Source organism: Bos mutus, chromosome 21 (genome assembly GCF_027580195.1).
Source record: "Bos mutus isolate GX-2022 chromosome 21, NWIPB_WYAK_1.1, whole genome shotgun sequence".
Lineage (NCBI taxonomy): Eukaryota > Metazoa > Chordata > Mammalia > Artiodactyla > Bovidae > Bos > Bos mutus.
The window spans coordinates 40383353-40404029 of NC_091637.1; the positions used below are offsets into that span (position 1 = coordinate 40383353).

Sequence of the window (20677 nt, forward strand, 5' to 3'; positions counted from 1 at the left end):
TTTTATACTTCTCTGTCCCAGCCCAAGAATCAACCATTTGTTGGTTGCTTTTTGTGGAAAATGCTATTTAGAAATTGGTGTTTGTCTGGAGAAGGAAATGGCAACCCACTCCAGTATTCTTGCCTGAAAAAGTCCATGGACGGAGAGGAGGCTGGCAGGCTGCAGTCCATGGGGTTACATGACTGAGCACACATGCATGAGGGTGGAGGGAGATGGGTTGATAGCAATAAACCGATAGAACTTTAAAAAAAAAAAGAAACTGGTGTGATGACATCATTGCTGCTAGAATGTCACAGTTCTTAGGCCCTATCAATGGAAAGAGCTAAAAATATATGTGTATCTATATTTAATGCTTTATATCTTCCTACTTTTCTCTCTAGATAAATAGACAGCCTTCATAATTCAGTTCAGAAGTACAGGATTCATTCTAGCTTTTCCTTTCTCCCTTTATAAATTGATCATTTCTTTCTCTGACAGTAAGAAACATGGCTCCCAATATCCTCAGTATAATTACTTATTTATCCATTCTCTCAATTCTCAGTTTTAAATCAATCTCCAGTCTTCGTTGAAATGCTGCTCTGCTCAGCTACCTCCCACACACAGGCACCAGACTCTTTGCTTTTCATATTTCAGCATTTTCAAAAATCATATGTATCTTAAAATTGATGGTGTGTTTTAGAATTTTATTGGCAGCATTAATTCTTCCTTAGTACTATGGAAAACAGTGGTGCCTGTTAAAATTGACACTATATTAGATTTGAAACCATATACATATTTAAATATGAGTTTAAGAAGATAAGTAAATTCGATTTCAGAACTGACATAACTATAAATGATGCTATTTTTGGATGATCACGAAGGAATACTTCTAAAATTGATCGTTAGAATGATAACATTTCTGTGTACAATCATCACATGACTAGAACAGTAGAAGGTGGTGTCTGCCACATATAATAAGCATTTAAACTATGTAAGAAGGCAGAAATCCTGGAGTAGGTAGCCATTCCCTTCTCCAAGGAATATTCCCAACCCAGGGATCCTGAACCCAGGTCTCCTGCATTACAGACAGATTCTTTACCATCTGAGCCACCAGGCAAACCCTTTAAGAAGAACATAGGTACGCTATGTGAAAGCAGTTTTGTGCATTACTTTAATGAATAGGATTTTATTGATAATATAACTTTAATTATTAAAATATGTTTCAGTTATATCTGGTAACCAAGTAACCAGCACCGCTTTATAAGTTTGTTTTCCCGGGATACTTTTTTTCTATGCTTTGTGTAACCTGTCTTTTGAACATGTATATTATCCTCAGAAACCTTGCTCTTATTGCAGCTAAAAGATTTTTAATTTGTCATCATCCTTTATACTATCCTGTAAGAATGAAGTATTCATTGTATTCATAGGATCTTCGAAATCAACTCTATGAATCATATTATTTAAATTTTATTTCTGCTATTTCAAGAAGTAAACTGGAAGATATTGCAAATGCGGCATTAGCGGCTAGTGCAGTAACACAAGTAGCCAAGGTAAGATTTTGGTTGGCTGACATTTTGTTAATGTAAATTTAAGTAATAATCTGAAACCTATAGATCAGCATAGGCGTCTCATTTCAAAAGATCAGAGCAACCTAAGAAATAGACTCAAAATACTTCTCGAAAGAGTTTTGATAATGTAAATTATCTTCAACTTGGACTAGGCAAAATAAACCAAACTAAAGGAACTTATTGATTGATTAATTTGAAAGACAAAAATAAAAAGCTGAATCATTTTTTGTTTTAGGCTGGGATTTGTATAATCTTTTTAGCTCAGCTTAGAAACAGTTTGACAGTTGTGTTGTCGTAAGTTATACTCAGACTGTTTTGACACTGTTTTATATATAATCACTGTGTTGCTGTTGTTGTATAGTCACTGTTATGTCTAACTCTTTGCAATGCCGTGGACTGTTGTCCGTGAGGCTCCTCAGTCTGCGGGATTTCCCAGGCAAGAATACTGGAGTGGGTTACCATTTTCTTCCAGGAGATCTTCCCGACCCAGGGAATGAACCTGTGTCTCCTGCATTGGCAGGCAGATTTTTTACCACTGAGCCACACTATAGTCACCATACTATCTTCACATATTTTTTTAGTTAGGAGAGAGTATCCAAGGAGGCTGAATTGCATGTTATAAGAAAGAATTCACAACAGGCCAGCAATTCTATATCATAGTGATTTTTTGTCATGTTCAGCTCAATTGTAAATAAATCTATATATTCTTGGTTGTACCCCTGGTTTGGTTTTGTTTTGTTTTTTGGTTGTAGCCCTGTTTTGCCCTTTTGTTTCTTGAATTTGGACAAGGTATAGCTGAAAATTCTGCAAAATGATGTAGGGCAAATAAAAGACTAAAGAACCATGCTTTTAATTCCCATTCTTTAACAGATTTTTCATTCTTAGTCCACTACTACTTCTGATTAGTTCTTGAGGCTTATGTCTTATTATTCTTTCTGTTCTAAAATGTATCGTTAGTGTCACATGAAATGATAGGTACAGTCTTTTATTTAACTATATTTAACATATCTCAAATAGTTTTCTTAGTTTTTCTCCTGATTTGTACTTCTGTAAAAACAGATCACAATGTAAAACCAGTTACTATGACTTTCTTAGGAAAGTGTGATTAAAATGAATATAAAAGTTAAAATTGTTTCTCTTCAAATTGGTATCTATTCCTATTCCCACCACAATTTTTTAAAACGTTTTATATATTAAATTCTACTTTCTGAAAATGCTACTGTCCTTGAAAATTTATTGCCTAGTCTTGTTTTCTTAATTGTTTTTTAATGTTAACTTCTCATTTTTGCCCAGTTAGGCAATCTGCAAATGGTATAATTTTTAGTTATTGAATATAATTAAAATTTTTTTAATTTTACCATTGGTAGATTAAATCAAATTAAATGTGTATTCAATACTATAAAATTGATTTGAAAACCTTTTCTTTTGTTTCTAGGTTTTTGATCAGTATCTCAATTTTATTACTTTGGAAGATGACATGTTTGTATTATGTAATCAGAATAAGGAGCTTGTTTCATATCGTGGTATGTAAAAATAAGAATATTGTAATTCATTGTTAACAAAATGAACAGTGTACTGTAAAAGAAAAAAACAGTGAACATGTTTAGCGCACTCCAAAACCAGCTTTGTTTACAGCACGTAAAGAAAACAAGTCTCAGACTGAATTCTGTCACATATAAACAACATTTACTAAATCTGTTTAGTAAAGCTCAGTGAAGCACAAATTATCTGACATTTTAGGTACCCCACAGCAAATTGCATGAATATTTCACTCATGGCAAGTAAGATAGTATTTTAGCAGTAGGATTCAGTTAATCTTTTAGTACTTTGATCTCTGAAAAAGAACAAGTTTACTTTGCTTCTCTGTGCAATAGTTTCCAAGTCTGTAAAACAGGAATAATAATACTATCTACCTCAGAGTTTTTGTGGGAGTTAAATGCATTCTTGTATGTTAAATGCCTGGAAAAGTTACTGACATTATTGTAAGTGCTCAGCAAAGGTTGATTATATTGTCAAGGTCAGACAACAGAGAGTCAGCAGCTACTAAAGTCCTATTATGGAATGATGTATAAGTACCATTTTCAAGTAGAGGTTGTTGTGCTATGCTGTGCATAGTTGCTCAGTCATGTCTGACTCTTTGCGACCCCATGGACTGAAGCCCGCCAGGCTCCTCTATCCATGGGAATTCTCTAGGCAAGAATTCTGGAGTGAGTTGCCTCCTCCTGGAGGAGGAAGATCTCCTCCAGGGGATCTTCCCAACCCAGGGATCGAATCCAGGTGTCGCCCGCATTACAGGCAAATTCTTTACCATCTGAGCCACCAGGGAAGCCCTGTTCATGCAGTAGTAGGATTGAGTACTGGTATTTGATCAAATGCTATCTAATCCTCTCTGAAGTTTGTATTCCCAATTTTGATAAACTGACCATTTCTTGGATGTAGATTAAAATTAACACATACACACACATACACACACAACATCCATACCACATTTTATTGTGTGTTGATTTTTTTTCTTTGTAAAAACACTTACTGTGAGATCTACCTTCTTAACATTTGTTAAGTATACAATACAGTATTGTTGACTTGGGTACAGTGTTGTATGGCAACTCTCTAGAACTTACTCATCTTGCTTTGTGCCTGTTGATTAGTTGTGTCAGACATTTTAAGGACAATTACAGCATATAGAGGATGTGATTAGCCAATTCATTGAAATCATTAATTTGGTACTTAAGGATTGAGATGTTTGGGGATGACTAGCGTTTAAGGGGTACTAACACAGGGAGTATGTCCTTCCCATGGTGGCATTTGGAAATGTGTAAGGACAGTTTTGATTGTCACAATTACTACTAGCATTTAGTGAGCAGGGACTTGCGATGCTAGGTGTTCTGCAGTGTTTCAGCCATACTCACACAGAAAATTGTTCTGCTCAAAATGCCAGTTGTATCCTATCGTATAACAGGGAACCAGGTGGTAAACTCCAAAGAGAGGAGAACATGAATCTTTTGGTTTTACCTCGCTCCATAGCATACCTTCTTGTTGAAATTAAGCAACATCTCCAAATGGGTGTAAATATTTGCTGAATTGTCCATGTAAGAGATTTTTGACAGTACTGTAGTTATTTATAGACATCTATTTACGTTTTACTGACCTTTAACTTAATTAACTACTCAAGTTGCTAAGTTTAAAACTAGTTTCCCTTCAACCTTTAAGCTAAAATTGTAAATATTGTTACAAAATTTACAAATATGGCTTTGTGAAAACAAGGACCTTTTCTTAATTCTTTGATCAATTGGCTCAGGTTGAACCAACTAAATTCTAGTCTCATTTAACAGACTTAGTCAGCAAATTTAATTTGTTACATTCCTTTAAACACTTTAAATTGCACTTGTAAATTCAGCATATTAAATTTTAAATATTTTTTAATTGATGTATAGTCGATTTACAATATTATATGTTACAGGTGTATAATGCCTCACAATTTTTAAAGATTATATTCCATTTATAGTTTGTATAAAATATTGGCTATATTCCCTGTATTGTATAGTATATCCTCGTAGCTTATTTTATCTTGACTTATAATAATTTGTACCTATTAATCCCTAACCCTAGGTTCCCCCCTTCCCTCTCCCTGCTGGTAACCATTTGTTTGCTATCTGTAGCTGTGAGTCTGCTTCTTTTTTGTTATATAACTAGTTTGTTGTGTTTTTTAGATTTCACATGTCAGTGATGTCATGCAGTATATGTCTTTCTGTCTGACTTATTTCATTTAGCATAGTACCCTCCAGGTCCATCTGTGTTGCTGCAAATAGCAAAATTTCATGATTTTTTTTATGGATGAGTAGTTTTAAGTTCTTCAGGTACCAGACCAGGCAACTTTATAAATCTAACAAACAAAATCTGCCCAAATATTTAAATAATTATTTAAAATAGTTAAATTTATAGTGAGTCTAAATTCATTAAACATTCACGCTTATAAATGTATTCTTATATCTGTCAACTTAAAAAATCACGTATGAAAGTATTACTGAATTTAAAGTATAAATTTATTAATTTTAAAGTATAATCACATGGTTAATTGTTCAGATTTCAGTAGTATAATTATAATGGTAGTGATAGATCATTCTCTACGCTCTCTACAATATAAGCTCATGTACTCCTCAGAATAACTTAATGAAGTTGTATATTAATATTATTTCTATTTTCTAGATGAAAAAAACTGAGGCATAGATATGAAGAAGCTTAATAAGGAAATGGCAAAACCAGGTTACTACACCCAGGCAATCACTCAGAGTTAGTGCTCTTTCTTAATCATTATGTAGTTTTGTGCCAAATCCTCTGAAACATTACTGGTGCTTTAAGTAGTTATTTTAAACAGATTGTTCCTAACATAAATCAAGTATATTGATACCATGGATTGAGTCTGTATCACCTGTTTTTTGTGGATTAGGAATTTATTCAACAAAGGATGCAGTGTTACCACCTCGGTTAGACTTAGGCTAATGTCTCAGACAAACCAAGTAGCTGTTGACAGTGAGTTGAACTTAGTGATGGACAGTGCTTTGACTGTTGAGGTCAGTTGTTTCAGAGGTGTGGGACTAGGGTATAAGACCTGAAGACTGGAGGTTTCCTACCAATTTTTACCTGAACCAGTGATTAATTTTAAGAGTTTAGTAAAAATAAGGGATAAAATCCTGGTCACTTTTTTCTCCTTTCCCTGTGTTGTTTTAGCCATTAACAGACCAGGTGTCAGAAATAGAAACTGTTGTGGCCACTATAGTTGCCAGCCTTTTTTGCTTTTTTGTTTACACTGGGTTGGTGTGCCTTGAATTTATATAATTCACATTATGCCATTTCTGTCATCTGATGTGAATGGATGGCAGCCTGCAGTACTCAATAGCAGTATGTTTCCTCATCTGAATTATAAAGTCTTTTTTAATTTTTATGTTCTCTGCATGTACCATACTTTCTTTGAATGCTTTGATATGTCCAATTGGATTAATGTTTCCTCTCATGCTGATCACAGGTCATACTAAATTTTATATTTGTTTCCACATTCAGGTTGCTCGGAACCTAAAAATAGTATATAAATAATATTTTAGTCCAGTCAGTCATTTGACGAATAATTACTGAGCATCTACTTGTCAGACATTGGGCCTGCAAACTCAGAGAGTGGGGAAGATATATAAGGCAAGGTCTTTGACTGTCAAGGAAAGTCTTCACAGTGATGTTTCATAAAGTGTAGCCACGGCAAACTGTTTTTCAGATGTGGAAACCATGACGTAGTAAAGTAGTCAGGACAGCAAAGTCTCTGGTTGTCTGTCTAGTGAGTAGACTTGCCATCTCTTTCTTTATTCTTCCCCCTTTATTCTTCCCCCCCTTAGTCGCTTCAGTCATGTCCGACTCTGTGCGACCCCATAGATGTCAGCCCACCAGGCTCTCCCGTCCCTGGGATTCTCCAGGCAAGAACACTGGAGTCGGTTGCCATTTCCTTCTCCATCCCTCCTGGCTAGGGACCGTTATTCTATCCTTTTAAAAACATTTGAAATGTTGGCTGTTAAAGTTCCAAGACAGAAATGGGACAAAAAAGAAAAAATGTGTAGTCCCAGGAATCCTGAGGTGTTTGTCAAAATTGCAGATTTCCTAGAATTATCCCAAATCTATTCAATTGAATCCCTGAAGGTAAGGACTTAAGAATCTTTAATAACTTCCAAAGAAACTTCTTTCTCTTCTCTCATATTCTTAGAGTGATTCTTATACTCGCTAAAGTTTGAGAACCACTTAAGTACAGTAGTACATCAGAAAAGAAATTCATACAATTTGTTACAAGACAAAGAAAACATATGTGATGTTGATCTTGCCATAATTGATTTGCATTGGCCTTTTCTAGCAGTATTAGATAATAAAATCTGTAGTTTCTTGAGGTCATCTAACATTTGTGAATAAAATTAAGGAATACAATATTTATTTTCCTGTTTGCTCTGGCAAAAATTTTGTGTAATATATGTGGTACTTTTTTCTTTTTTCTTATTAGTACTCTAATACGATACTATTAGAATACTAATTAGATACTAATGAGATATTTATTAGATACTTATTAGTATTAGATATTAGTATTAGATACTATTAGATACTAATAAAAAAATACAATACCACTTATTACTACTACCGATATTGAGGGTTTTTTTTTGAGGTATTATAATTTTTAGTGGATATTTGTTCACTTAAAATTTAAAACAAAAAAGGTTTTACTTGTTTGAAGATTGCAAAGATTGTAAAACTGCCTACTGATATGTGCTTAGTAATAATCTTTCGAGTTTAGTAAAAATAAGGGATAAATTCCAACTTTTTTCTCTTTTACCTTTGTCGTTTTAGCCATTAACAGACCAGATATCACAGACACGGAAATGGAAACTGTTATGGACACTATTGTCGACAGCCTCTTTTGTTTTTTTGTTACACTGGGTAAGTTTTCAAATCTTTCTTTCTCCAAAGTAAACAAATTATTTAACAACTCATTTTAACCTGTTTCACTGTAATGTGATCCCTTATGATCTGTTTGGATCTGTATAGGCCCTCTCCAGAGTTGGGATAAAACATACATTCCATACTTTATTAAAACCACAATTATTTTAATAATTTGATGTCGATCAAATTATTAAAAGAACTTAGCAGCTCTCTTGAGTTGTTGCCTTAAGACATCTTTGGTAATTGTGACTTTCTGATACATTGGTTTGCTGGTGGCTTCACCTGTGTGCCTGTTAAGTTTTCTTTTAATATATCATTTTGAAAAATTTCAGATACTCTTCTGATTAGAGAGATACATGCCTTTTAACCATTAAAGCAAATTCCTAAGGCTCCAGAAAACACTGAATTTGTATAACCTACTAATCTTATGTATTCTTGACTTTAAACATTTCTTTGGAATATCTCAAGTTACTTATAGCTACACTGTGTTTGATATCTACTATATGACTTTATTCTTCACTAATAATGGATCTGAATATTGCTTACATGTGAAATCTAGAAAAATGGTACAGATTAACTTATTTGCAAAGCAGAAATAAGAGTCACAGATGTAGAGAATAAGTTTATGGTTACCAAGATAGGAGAAAGGGGGTGAGTTGGGAGATTGGGATTGACATATATAAACATACACACACATACACATACACACACTATGTATAAAATACATAACTAATGAGAACCTACTGTATAGCACAGTGAACTCTACTTAATGACCTGTGGTGACCTAAATGGGAAAGAAATCTAAAAAAAGAGTAGCTATATGTGCATATATCTGATGCACTTTGCTGTACAGCAGAAACTAACACAACATTGTAAAGCAACTATACTCCAACAAAAAGAAAAAAACCAGAATGGATCTTTATAGAAACCTTCTAATTGCAATTTTAATTCTAATTTTGCAGACACTGAAAACCTTTCAGTTAAAATGATTCTCGCACTAGGTTAATAAAATTTGTCTCCATTTCAGAAATGAGAAAATTGAGAGATAGATGCATAACATACAGACAAAAGTTTGATAAGAATTTGCATACAGATTTTGGGGCTTCTCCTTTCTGTGATTTTTTTATCTTTAATTTCCAGCCCTAAACTCCAGGCTTTGGTTCCCCAGCTCAGTGAGTTTTCCGTTTTCTGCTTGAGCTCTTTCTCCTGTGTGCCATGTAAACTGAAAAGTACCCTCAGGAGGAAAGCTGGTTAAAAGTCTCTCTTGGTTTTTAAGCATTTTTCTTTACAGAGTTTTACCCTCCTCCACTTACTGCTTGCTGTCGATTGTTCTCAGTACCTTCAAATGGGATTGTTGTTGGGTTTTGTTTTTTAAAGAACATACATGCATACCACTTTTTGTCATTAAACAGACATAGTTAATCTTTCTGTTTTTGCTGTCACACATATTTTCCAGAATTTCACTGATTGCTAGAGTTATTGTGGACATTAAGATTATTTTCAGTTGATGATAACTGTATTTTCAAAGTGAGGATAGATTGAAATAGAAAGTATGCAGGTCACTGAAGTGTTAGAGCCACATTTATTATGTAGAAAATTAGAAAGTGATCTTTCTCAAAGGAAAAATTGAAATTACTGCCAACCTGACATAGAAGATATCAATAATAAATTAAGTGAAAAAAAGTCAATTTAAGGACAGTATATAAAATATCCTATATACATGTCACACACACATACTTATTTTAAAAATATGTAGACTATAATCTGAAAGCATTCCTATCTAATTCTTAATGGAGAGTATTTTGGAATGCTGGAATCAAGAGGATTAACTTTATCTATTTCTAATATTGAATTTTCTTAGGACAGACATAAAAATAGCTTGCCATCAGAAGAAAGCAAAGTTTTAAAAAAATGTACTAATATCTCATGTTTTTACTTTCACAATTGGCTGAGCATTCTTTGTATAGAATCTAAAATGCAAAAAATTTCAGCATATAAATATTACAGTGTTCTTAGTTTGTTTTATGAGATTTTGCAATTTGATTTTTTTGGTCATTTTAGGATTTCAGCCTTCTGTAAAACTTGGAATAATAGAAATTAAGAAGTCTAAAATGAGTTGGTTTGATAATAAATTGAGGCCAACTTCTAGGAGCATTGTATTAATACATTATGCAAAGTGTGTTTTCTACCATCTTTTTAATTAGTATTTTTTAAAAAGACTAATTTGTAATACAAAAAAATAACAACCAAACTATTAAACTCTTTTCAGTCAAGTATTAAAGTGAACCCAGTGGGTAGAGAATAAATTTTTTTGAAACTGCCTATAGGGTATCAAAGTGCTGATTTAGTTAGTCCATTGAAAAGATAGGGTCACACTGATTGGCCCCTACAATATAAAGATCATCTTTTTCTGACTCTCTGATGTTGTCTTCATTATGAGAAAGTCCATTTCCTCTCAAAATTATAAATCCTTACATGTGTATAGCCTTTTACACATCTTTTATATATTATTTGATGCCAGTGTATTTTATAAGTATTATAATTCAGAGCTGAAATCATTGCTAATGTCTGTTATTCAAATAGGTGCTGTCCCTATAATCAGATGTTCAAGAGGAACAGCAGCAGAAATGGTAGCAGTGGTGAGTTCATGCAAATACCCATTGGAGATAAATAACACTGTGTCAGTTGTGTTCCTTACGTCCTCAAGTGTTTTTGTTAATATTAAGTATGTATACTAGTTATGGGTTCTGTATTAAGTGCCAAAGGCAAATGTTGTTTTGTTTTGTTTTTTCAATAACATTGGGATTCCACCAAAAACAGAAAGTAATCATTGTGATCTTATGATGGAGTAAAATTATTTACTCCAATGTGAATTTGCTCTACCAGCCCTGTTTCTTTTTTACTGAAATATATATTTCTCATTTACATTTGTCTAAGTAGTATTTTATACTTACTTGATTGCCCTAATCATTTACTATATACTTAATGTCATTTAACAAACATTTGTTAGCAATTATAGTCATTTTTTAAATGATGAAGTATATTTTGTTTTCTCTTAATACTTTCAGTGTAAAATGAGCATTCAAAAATTGCTTTAAGGATTAAAAAATAAATAAGAGATTAGAGAAATTGTAGAAGTACTGAAAAGAAGGTAAATGGTATGGAAAGATGGAAGAAGATACACAAACATTTTTGGGTTTTATTAGTCCAGATGAATCGTTGACAACTAGAGAGCTGGTTTCTTTCACATATTCCATTTCTATTCTGGAGCCTCTTGTAGCCACACTGTTTAGACAGCTTCCTTGGTACAGCAGAGTTATGCTTTGGGAGAGAGGGTGAGTCATTACCTAAAGTAAAAATCATGATCTGGTCTGAATCACAGTAGAAATAGCATTGGTCTTTTCAAGTCCAAGTTAGGATGATATTGTATAATAAAGAAGCTAAAATGTTAGAATTACTGTTTTATAAAAGAATTCTAAATTTCTTAGTTTAAAATTAAGAGTACATTGTGTACTACCCTATATAAAGTTCTCTGAATTATTCTTTAAGAGTTAATGTAAAATTTCGTTTTTCAGAAACTGGATAAGAAACTTCGGGAAAATCTGAGAGATGCAAGAAACAGTCTTTTTACAGGTGACACTCTTGGAGCTGGCCAATTCAGGTATTATGTTAGTTAATACACTCATGAAAATGAGGGGTTTTTGGTTGTTTTCCTTGTCTGATAGAATATCCTTATACTGGAAAGTCAAGATCAGGGTTTTGACTCAAATTGTTCTTAAAAATACAAATGTAATATTGTATTTAATTTACCTTCTTTTGTTGGAATTTTCTATTTTGCATTTTTATCATCTTTTATAGGATAAATTTTTCTGTTTAACAGTACCTGTGCCTGGTAGATGTTCAGTAAACATTTACTGAATGAATGAATATAGATTTCCCAGTAAGTTAATATTATACTGTGTGTAGAAACATAAAAATCAACCACAATGTAAATATATAATATTAAAGATAAAAGTTTTGCTTTGTTAAAAAAAAATGCATATTTTTCTGTTTATATGGCTCTGACCAAAGCCACTTTCTTTTAATTATCATTTAGCGTTTTAGTAATAGAAAAAAGTAAGTGGAAAACTTGTAATGCCTATGTCAGTTTCTACCTGGAAACCAGTTAGTAGACAGGTAGAAACTGACATAGGCAGAAATGGTAAAAATGGAAACCAGTTAGTAGACATTTTTACATTAAAATATCAACAAAATATTTTTGTCTTTGTTACCATGTCTAGCATAAGTAGATAATACCAAAGTTATTGATGGCTCTATTATTATGGAATAGAAATACTCTTTTAAAGACTACCCATTATAGTGCATGTAACTTTTGATTATTAAAAATAATGGACAATAGTGGGGTGAAGAAATAAACCCATGCCATTGGCCAGAAATTATTTCAAGGGGAATAGACAGTATTTTGGAAAATTGTTACCCCTCATCTTAGGTGAATTAATAAATAAAGCCTGTGAAAACTGCCTTCCAGGAATTACCATTTTATGGTAACCTTGCATAGACTTCAAGTCAATTTGATGGCTCCTGCAGTCTTATATACTATTCCTATAGTTTGGAGTTAACACCAACATTGTGTTTCAATTGTTTGTTCAGCTATTTCACTTCCTGTGTTAAACTGTTCTTCAGTTTCACTACTCTTTCTAAATATTCTTCTAAATATTTTTTATTAAGTAGAGCAGAGATATCAAATTCTCATCTAATTTTTTTTTTTCAACAGAAGCAACCACTGTAGCATACCTTATTGAATAGTTCCTTTTTTATTGTGCTCTGGTATAGGCCTTAGAAACTAATATAAAGGCTCTGTTTTATTTAGATAAATTTTTTTTAGTGTATTCACAAAATCATAATATAATTGTCTTATTTTTAGTTTGTTATATGCATTTCTAAATTATTTGAATTGGGGTCAGTAGCCTTGTTGGGGAGAAGGGCATGGTAACCCACTCCAGTATTCTGCCTGGAGAGTCCCATGGACAGAAGAACCTGGCGGGGTATAGTCATGGGGTCGAAAAAGTCGGACATGACTGAAGCAACTTAGCAGGCAGGCAGGCAGGCAGGCAGCTTTGTTGGATTATTGTTAAATGTATTTAAATCCAGTTGTAGCTAATGATTCTCACCAAGAATTTGGTAATGTCTAGAGACATGTCAGTTGTCACAACTGGGTAGATGCTACTGGAATCCAGGGGTGCATTGTGGGATGCTGCTGTACATTTGACACTACAGAAGACAACTCCCCATGATAAGGAATTATTTAGCCCTAGATGTCAATAGTGCTGAGTTAAGAAACCCTGCCATATAGGCTGTGTTCCCTGCCCCCCACCTAGCTGGGGAATAATAAAGGATAGTAGGTGGTGGTAAAGGTGCTACTCCTGCCTTTTTATCAACAAGTCTTATAATTAGTGCAGTTGGGAATTCACTGTCTTATACCCAGTAGGGAATAATGGGTTACTGAAATGATCAGAGGTCTCTTGCAGGAGAAAATATATATGGTAAATATAATCAGGCAGCTATGCTTATTGAAAATTGATGTGTACTGTTGATACAGTAGTGTCTCTAAAGCAAAAACTCTGACTTTTGGAGACACATGATAACCAGATGACTTTGTGCCTCAATTTGCTTTGAACGTCATTTATTTTGCATCTAGATGATAATGATAGAGTTAAATAATACTTGAAGTGTATGGTAAGTGAATAATTATATAATTAGTTACTGTTGTTGCATGGTTTTAGTTTCATGTAGTGGGATAGGGTTTTTGTGAGGCTCTTCTCTTGAGTCTGCTTTTTTGAATTTGTGTTTACAGGAAAAAAAAAATGGAATTTGTAATTTATGAAACTGTTGAACATTTGTATAAATTTGTAAGATCCTACTGTCTGTAATTGTTTTTCCTGAAGTTGACAAAGGGTTTTCATTTTTTTTCTCCAAAAATGTAAAATATAATTCTGAGTAGAAGCAACTTATTCTTTCTTTGATAACTATAAAATTATTCTGTAGAAGCATTTGTATAGATTTTTTTCCTTTAAGAAAGTTGACTAAGACATAACCTATATCATACACGGGCTCTAGGATAGCCCAAAGCACTACTTGTTTGTACTTGAAAACTTTTTAGAAAGAAAAGTATTATGGAATATCAATATTAACATACTTATTGTTTATATCAAAATGACAGTACACTGAAAGTATTAGAAGAATTTAGATGTATACACTGGTATCAATAGTTACATAATTTTTTTAATATATTTACAGCTTCCAAAGGCCCTTATTAGTCCTTATTGACAGAAACATAGATTTGGCAACTCCTTTACACCATACTTGGACATATCAAGCGTTGGTGCATGATGTACTGGTAAGAGACTAAATATACCATTTTCTGCTAACATGTAGTAACATTCAGTGGTCTCCTTAACTTAAAATTAACATCTGCTGCTGCTGCTAAGTCGCTTCAGTCATGTCCGACTCTGTGCACCCCATAGACGGCAGCCTACCAGGCTCCCCCGTCCCTGGGATTCTCCAGGCGAGAACACTGGAGTGGGTTGCCATTTCCTTCTCCAATGCATGAAAGTGAAAAGTGAAAGTGAAGTCGCTCAGTTGTGTCCGACTCTTCGCGACCCCATGGACTGCAGCCTACCAGGCTGCTCCATCCATGGGATTTTCCAGGCAAGAGTACTGGAGTGGGGTGCCATTGCCTTCTCCAAAATTAACATCACAACTACAGAAAACACAGATGAGAATGATGCAGCCAAGAAATAGAAACAAAAAAAGGAATGGAATTTGGAATCGCTGGATGTAGAGGCTGGAGAATACTGAAACCTTGAGGTTTAAAGTTCTAAATTTATAGTCTTCATATTACAAGATAAGTCAGTGGTATTGTTGAAATGATGGGGGAAGAAAGAATGGAGGAAGATGAGTGGCTGGACTTTTTTTTAATTTTTCATAATGAGTAAGTAAATAAATTTGTTCTCCCTGGGGAGAAAACCTGTTTCTTTATTTTTTTTTTTTTCCTTTTTCCTGGGAATCTGTTAAGCCTCATTTTATGATAAAAATAAATAGTATTTTTTATATTACATTGTATGTTTTCTGAAGTAATTCCACATAGGTAATTTCATGCTTGAAACTAAAATCTTTATTTATACATGCATATATTCATCTACTAAATATTATAAACAGCATGTGATATACACAAATAAGTAAAAACAGCCCTAGTCTCAAAGGCAATGTAAAGAAAAGATGTACACAAGTAATTTCTGTATAACATACTATATAAAAGGGCCAGAATTGTCCCCGTTTGTAAGTTAGAAAAATTGAGACACAGAAGTTAAAGAGTTTGAACCCAAATTATTGACTCTGCCAAGATCAGCACTCTGTAATTTACTAAATCCTAGCCCAGGCTTCTAGGGAATACGGTATTAAATTGTGTCATTATTGCAAATGTTGCCTGAAAGGTCATATAGAAAGGAAATGAAAGACATGGAAGATATGGTTTTGGTTTAATGGTCTATTTCTTTAAAACACAGACTCCAGCTGTAAGAGATGTTAAGATTACTGATGGAAATTGGCAGTTCTGTGCACTTCTGTATCCTAGAGTCCTTTGCCACTCTGGACTCTAGGATAAGTGTTAATGATAGTGGTCAGCTCTGATTCAGTAGAGAAAATGGGAAGAATCAAAGGGATGCTGAATTCAACTCTGAGTAGCAGAACATGGAAACTAATTCTCATGAATCAATAAGAGGCTGAAGAACTACTATTGCAGTACCTACTCTTTGACAGAACATTCTAGACCCTTGTTTTAGCAGTAAAGCAAGTGAAAATATTCCTTTCTTCTTGTAGCATTCTTCCTTGTAGGAGAGACAAGCAATAAATAAAATATGTAATATTTCATAAGGTGAAAGTAATCTGCAGAAAAGTAAAGTAGGTAATGGTGAACAGGTGTGCAGTTTTAAAATAGGGAAGACTTCACTGAAAAAGAGACATTTGAGGGACGATCTAAAGGAGAGAAGATACTAACTTTATGTAACTGTATGGGATGGTTACTTGCATTCTAGGCAGGATGCCTGATATCTTTAAAATACGGCAAGGCAGCCAAAGTGGCCAGAGCAAGAGAGGCAGGGGAAAGTAGCAGGAGATGGAATAAAACGGAACACAGGATGCAGTGTAGCATAAAGGCCACTGTAAGGATATTGATTTTTTTTTTTTTTTAATATTGTCCGTCTTCCTTCACTGGGTCTGTGTTGCCGCATGTGAGCTTTCTCCAGTTGTGGCGAGTGGGGAGCCAGCGGTGTGCAGGCTTCTCATTGTGGTGGCTTCTCTTGTTGCAGAGCATGGGCTCTAGGGCACGCGCGCTTCAGTTGTTGCAGCACCTGGACTCAGTAGTTCTGGCACATGGGACCTAGTCGGCCAGTGGCATGTGGGATCTTCCTTGACAACCTGTGTCCCCTACATTGGCAGGTGGATTCTTAAGCACTGGAACACCAGGGAAGTCCAGGATATTGATTTGAGGAAGTGGAGAGCCAGGTACAGTTTTGAGTAAAGGAGTGACATCTGATACACATTTTGAGAGTATCATCCTATCCTAACTACTATTTTCCATACAGTGTAGTGGGAAGACCAGAAGAGACTTTTTGGCCAACCTAATATATTGAAAGACTCCTTGGGGCCATAGAAAGGGTCAAGAAGATCAGTTCAGAGTTGCAGTTATCTTAAGAGATGGTAGATAATATAAAGCATCAAGACAAAAAACAATCTGGAGAGGTTGCATATCTCTCTCCCTTTGAATAGAAAATGGATTAATAAGTAAGTATGCATGTCTACCAAAAAAAAGAGAGAGATGGTAGAGGTATACAGCAGGATGGAAGTGGTGATGGTTGTGATAGTCTATTCAGTTCAGTCCAGTTGCTCAGTCGTGTCCGACTCTGTGACCCCATGGTCTGCAGCATGCCAGGCCTCCCTGTCCATTGCCAACTCCTGGAGTTTACTCAAACTCATGTCCAGTGAGTTGGTGATGCCATCCAACCATTTCATCCTCAGTCATCCCCTTCTCCTCCTGCCTTCAATCTTTCCCCGCATCAGGGTCTTTTCAAATGAGTCAGTTCTTCACATCAGGTGGCCAAAGTATTGAAGTTTCAACTTCAGCATCAGTTCTTCCAATGAATATTCAGGACTCATTTCCTTTAGGATGGACTGGTTGGATCTCCTTGCAGTCCAGGAGACTCTCCAAGAGTCTTCTCCAACACAACAATTCAAAAGCATCAATTCTTCAGTGCTCAGCTTTCTTTATAGTCCAACTCTCACAACCATACATGAGTACTGGAGAAACCACAGCTTTGAGTAGATGGACCTTTGTTGGCAAAATAATGTTTCTGCTTTTTAATATGCTGTCTAGGTTGGTTATAACTTTTCTTCCAAAGAGCAAGTGTCTTCTAATTTCATGGCTGCAATCACCATCTGCGGTGATTTTGGAGCTCAAAAAGATAAAGTCTGACACTGTTTCCACTGTTTCCTCATCTATTTGCTATGAAGTGATGGGACCGGATGCCATGATCTTAGTTTTCTGAATGTTGAGTTTCAAGCCAACTTTTTCACTCTCCTCTTTCACTTTGATTAAGAGGCTCTTTAGTTCTTCTTTGCTTTCTGCCATGAGAGTGGTGTCATCTGCATATCTGAGGTTATTGATATTTCTCCCAGCAATCTTGGTTCCAGCTTGTGCTTCTTCCAGCCCAGTGTCTCTCATGATGTACTCTGCATAGAAGTTCAATAAGCAGGGTGACAATATACAGCCTTGACATACTCCTTTTCCTATTTGGAACCAGTCTGTTGTTCCATGTCCAGTTCTAACTGTTGCTTCCTGACCTGCATATAAATTTCTCAAGAGGCAGGTCAGGTGGTCTGGTATTCCCATCTCTTTCAGAATTTTCCACAGTTTATTGTGATCTACACAGTCAAAAACTTCGGCATACTCAGTAAAGCAGAAGTAGATATTTTACTGGAACTCTCGTGCTTTTTCGATGATCCAGTGAATGTTGGCAATTTGATCTCTGGTTCCTCTGCCTTTTCTAAATCCAGCTTGAACATCTGGAAGTTCTCGGTTCATGTACTTGTTGAAGCCTGGCTTGGAGAATTTTGAGCATTACTTTGCTAGTGTGTGAGATGAGTGCAGTTGTGCGATAGTTTGAGCATTCTTTGGCCTTGCCTTTCTTTGGGATTGGAATGAAAACTGCCCTTTTCCAGTCCTGTGGCCACTGCTGAGTTTTCCAAATTTGCTGGCGTATTGAGTGCAGCACTTTCACAGCATCATCTTTTAGGATTTGAAAGAGCTCAACTGGAATTCCATTCCATCATCTCCACTAGCTTTGTTCATAGTGATGCCTCCTAAGGCCCACTTGGCTTCGCCTTCCAGGATGTCTGGCTTTAGGTTGGTGATCACACCATTGTGATTATCTGGGTCATGAAGATCTTTTTTGTATAGTTCTTCTGTGTATTCTTGCCACCTCTTCTTAATATCTTCTGCTTCTGTTAGGTCCATACATTTCTGTCCTTTATTGTGCCCATCTTTCCATAAAATGTTACCCCTTGGTATCTCTAATTTTCTTGAAGTGATCTCTAGTCTTTCCCATTCTGTTGTTTTCCTCTATTTCTTTTCATTGATCACTATTAAATGTAGAGTAATAGAATTGATTGATGAATTGTGTGTGAGATGTAAGAGAGAAGAGCCAAAGATGATGCCAAAGTTTTGGTCGTTGTGATTGAACACTATTGAGACGGGAAGGATGTGGAAGAAGCAGTTTTGGGGGGAAGATCAGAGGTTGAGTTTTGGACATATTAAATGTGAGGTGCTTATTAAAATACTGAAGTATAGCTAATATCATTAAGTAGTTAGGTAGTTGATATTGGCTATACTTCAGTATAGGAGTCTGAAGTTAAGGAGAAACGTCTAGAGAAATAAATTTAGAAGTAGTTCATATACAAGTGGCATTTAAAACTAGGAGGTAAGATGGGATCACCAAGGGAATGACTATAGATAGACGAGAGAAGAGGTCTAAGAACTGATCTCTGAGGGTTTTCAAACATCTTAGAGATGGGAGTGGTGAATAGGATTTTAATGATGTTATTCATTTATGTATTTTGGCTGTGCTAGGTCTTCATTGCTGCATGTTTTCTTTAGTTTTGACAAGTAGGGGCTACTCTCTAGTTGTGGTGCATAGGCCTCTTGTTGCTGGGCATGGGCTCTGAGGCATGTGGGCATCAGGAGTTGTGGCTCAAGGGCTCAGTAGTTGCTGTTGCTCCTCCAGAGCAGAGGCTCAGCAGTTGTGGTGCACCGGCATAGTTGCTCCATGGCATTTGGGGTCTTCCCAGACCCGAGATTGAACTTGTGTTTCCTGCATTAGCAGGAGTATTCTTTACCAATGAGTCATCAGGAGAGCCCCCCAGAAAGATTTTTAAATGAGAAGTACATCATGTTTATGTATTCCCCATTGGTGAATGATAGAAAAGTTGATTGTAGAGATAAGAGTGTCCTGTAGGTCTGAAGGAGGCATTAATGACCAGAAGAACTACAGACCAGGATTTCCCAGCGTTGACATTTATTGACATTTGGGGCCTGATAATTCTTTGTTGTAGGGGGCTTCCGTATGCTTTGTAGGATGGTTAGCAGCATCCCTGACCTCTACCCTCTAGATACCAATAGCAGCCCTTAGTTCTGACAACCATTGTCACATATACCCAGAGGCCAAAGAAGGGCAGAATTGTTTCTTAAAAACTATTGTTACAGGCTGATGATGGGAGCTTCAGAGCTGGAGTTGTTTTAGGGAAGAGGACTCGTGAAGAGTCTGGGAGTAACAAGGAAGACACCCAGCCCGATCCTGAGTCCAGTAGTATGAGACGTGTGACAAGTAAAAAAGAAGGTGATTGCTATCTGAGAAGGCTACAGGGGATTGCCAGGTATAGTTCAACTAGAGCAAGAAAGTACAATGGAGGTTGAGAATATATGTTCAGAATAGGAGACTTTGCTGATGACTGAGTACAAGTTCTAGAGGTTAGACAGAATGGTTTCAGGAATCCAGTAAGAATGAGAGATGGAATCTGAAAGGGGATAATATAAAGACCCAAAGGATTGATGGACATGATGAGGTAGTTTTGATAGTCTCAAATTAGCTTTAATTGGTGGGACCCTGACTGTTGGGTGGCAGCAAGGGTCTTAGAGCATATAGTTCAGAGGTCACATATTCACTCCTGCCACTGGTGTGTGGAGGCTGTATAGAGCATCGAACTTGAAGCGTTCCTGAAGGAAATGAAAGTATGTGCTGCTCTGAGTGAAGGAAATAAAATGTGTGTAGAGGTAATTGCAATATAAAGGAATAAGCTGAGTCCCCACTGTCAGTAGCGAACTTCAGAAACACAAGTTACAGCAGACAGTCCCGCAAACTAGGCAAGGCTTACACTGGTTTTGAGATTTTTTTGCTGTTCCAGAGTGAAATGCGAATAATAAGGAATATGAAATGAGTTTTTCTGACTGATCTTTATACTAGTTTGTTTTAATGCTTTACATTTTATTACCCTTGTAATCCTTATGAGATAGAATATACTGTTAATAATTTTTATTTTCTACTCTTTGAGGTTAA

At 35.5% G+C, this 20677-nt stretch overlaps 1 protein-coding gene across 1 annotated transcript in view; it reads left to right on the forward strand.

Moving 5' to 3' along the window:
• The window catches only part of SCFD1 (sec1 family domain containing 1), a 113176-nt gene that overhangs the window by 17673 nt on the left and 74826 nt on the right, over nt 1-20677 (forward strand). Inside the window, exons 5-10 of the mRNA XM_005896640.2 lie at nt 1407-1529; nt 2983-3070; nt 7920-8009; nt 10596-10651; nt 11588-11673; nt 14310-14409. Coding sequence (XP_005896702.1) covers nt 1407-1529; nt 2983-3070; nt 7920-8009; nt 10596-10651; nt 11588-11673; nt 14310-14409 — 543 coding nt within the window. The remainder of the gene's footprint in view (nt 1-1406; nt 1530-2982; nt 3071-7919; nt 8010-10595; nt 10652-11587; nt 11674-14309; nt 14410-20677) is intronic.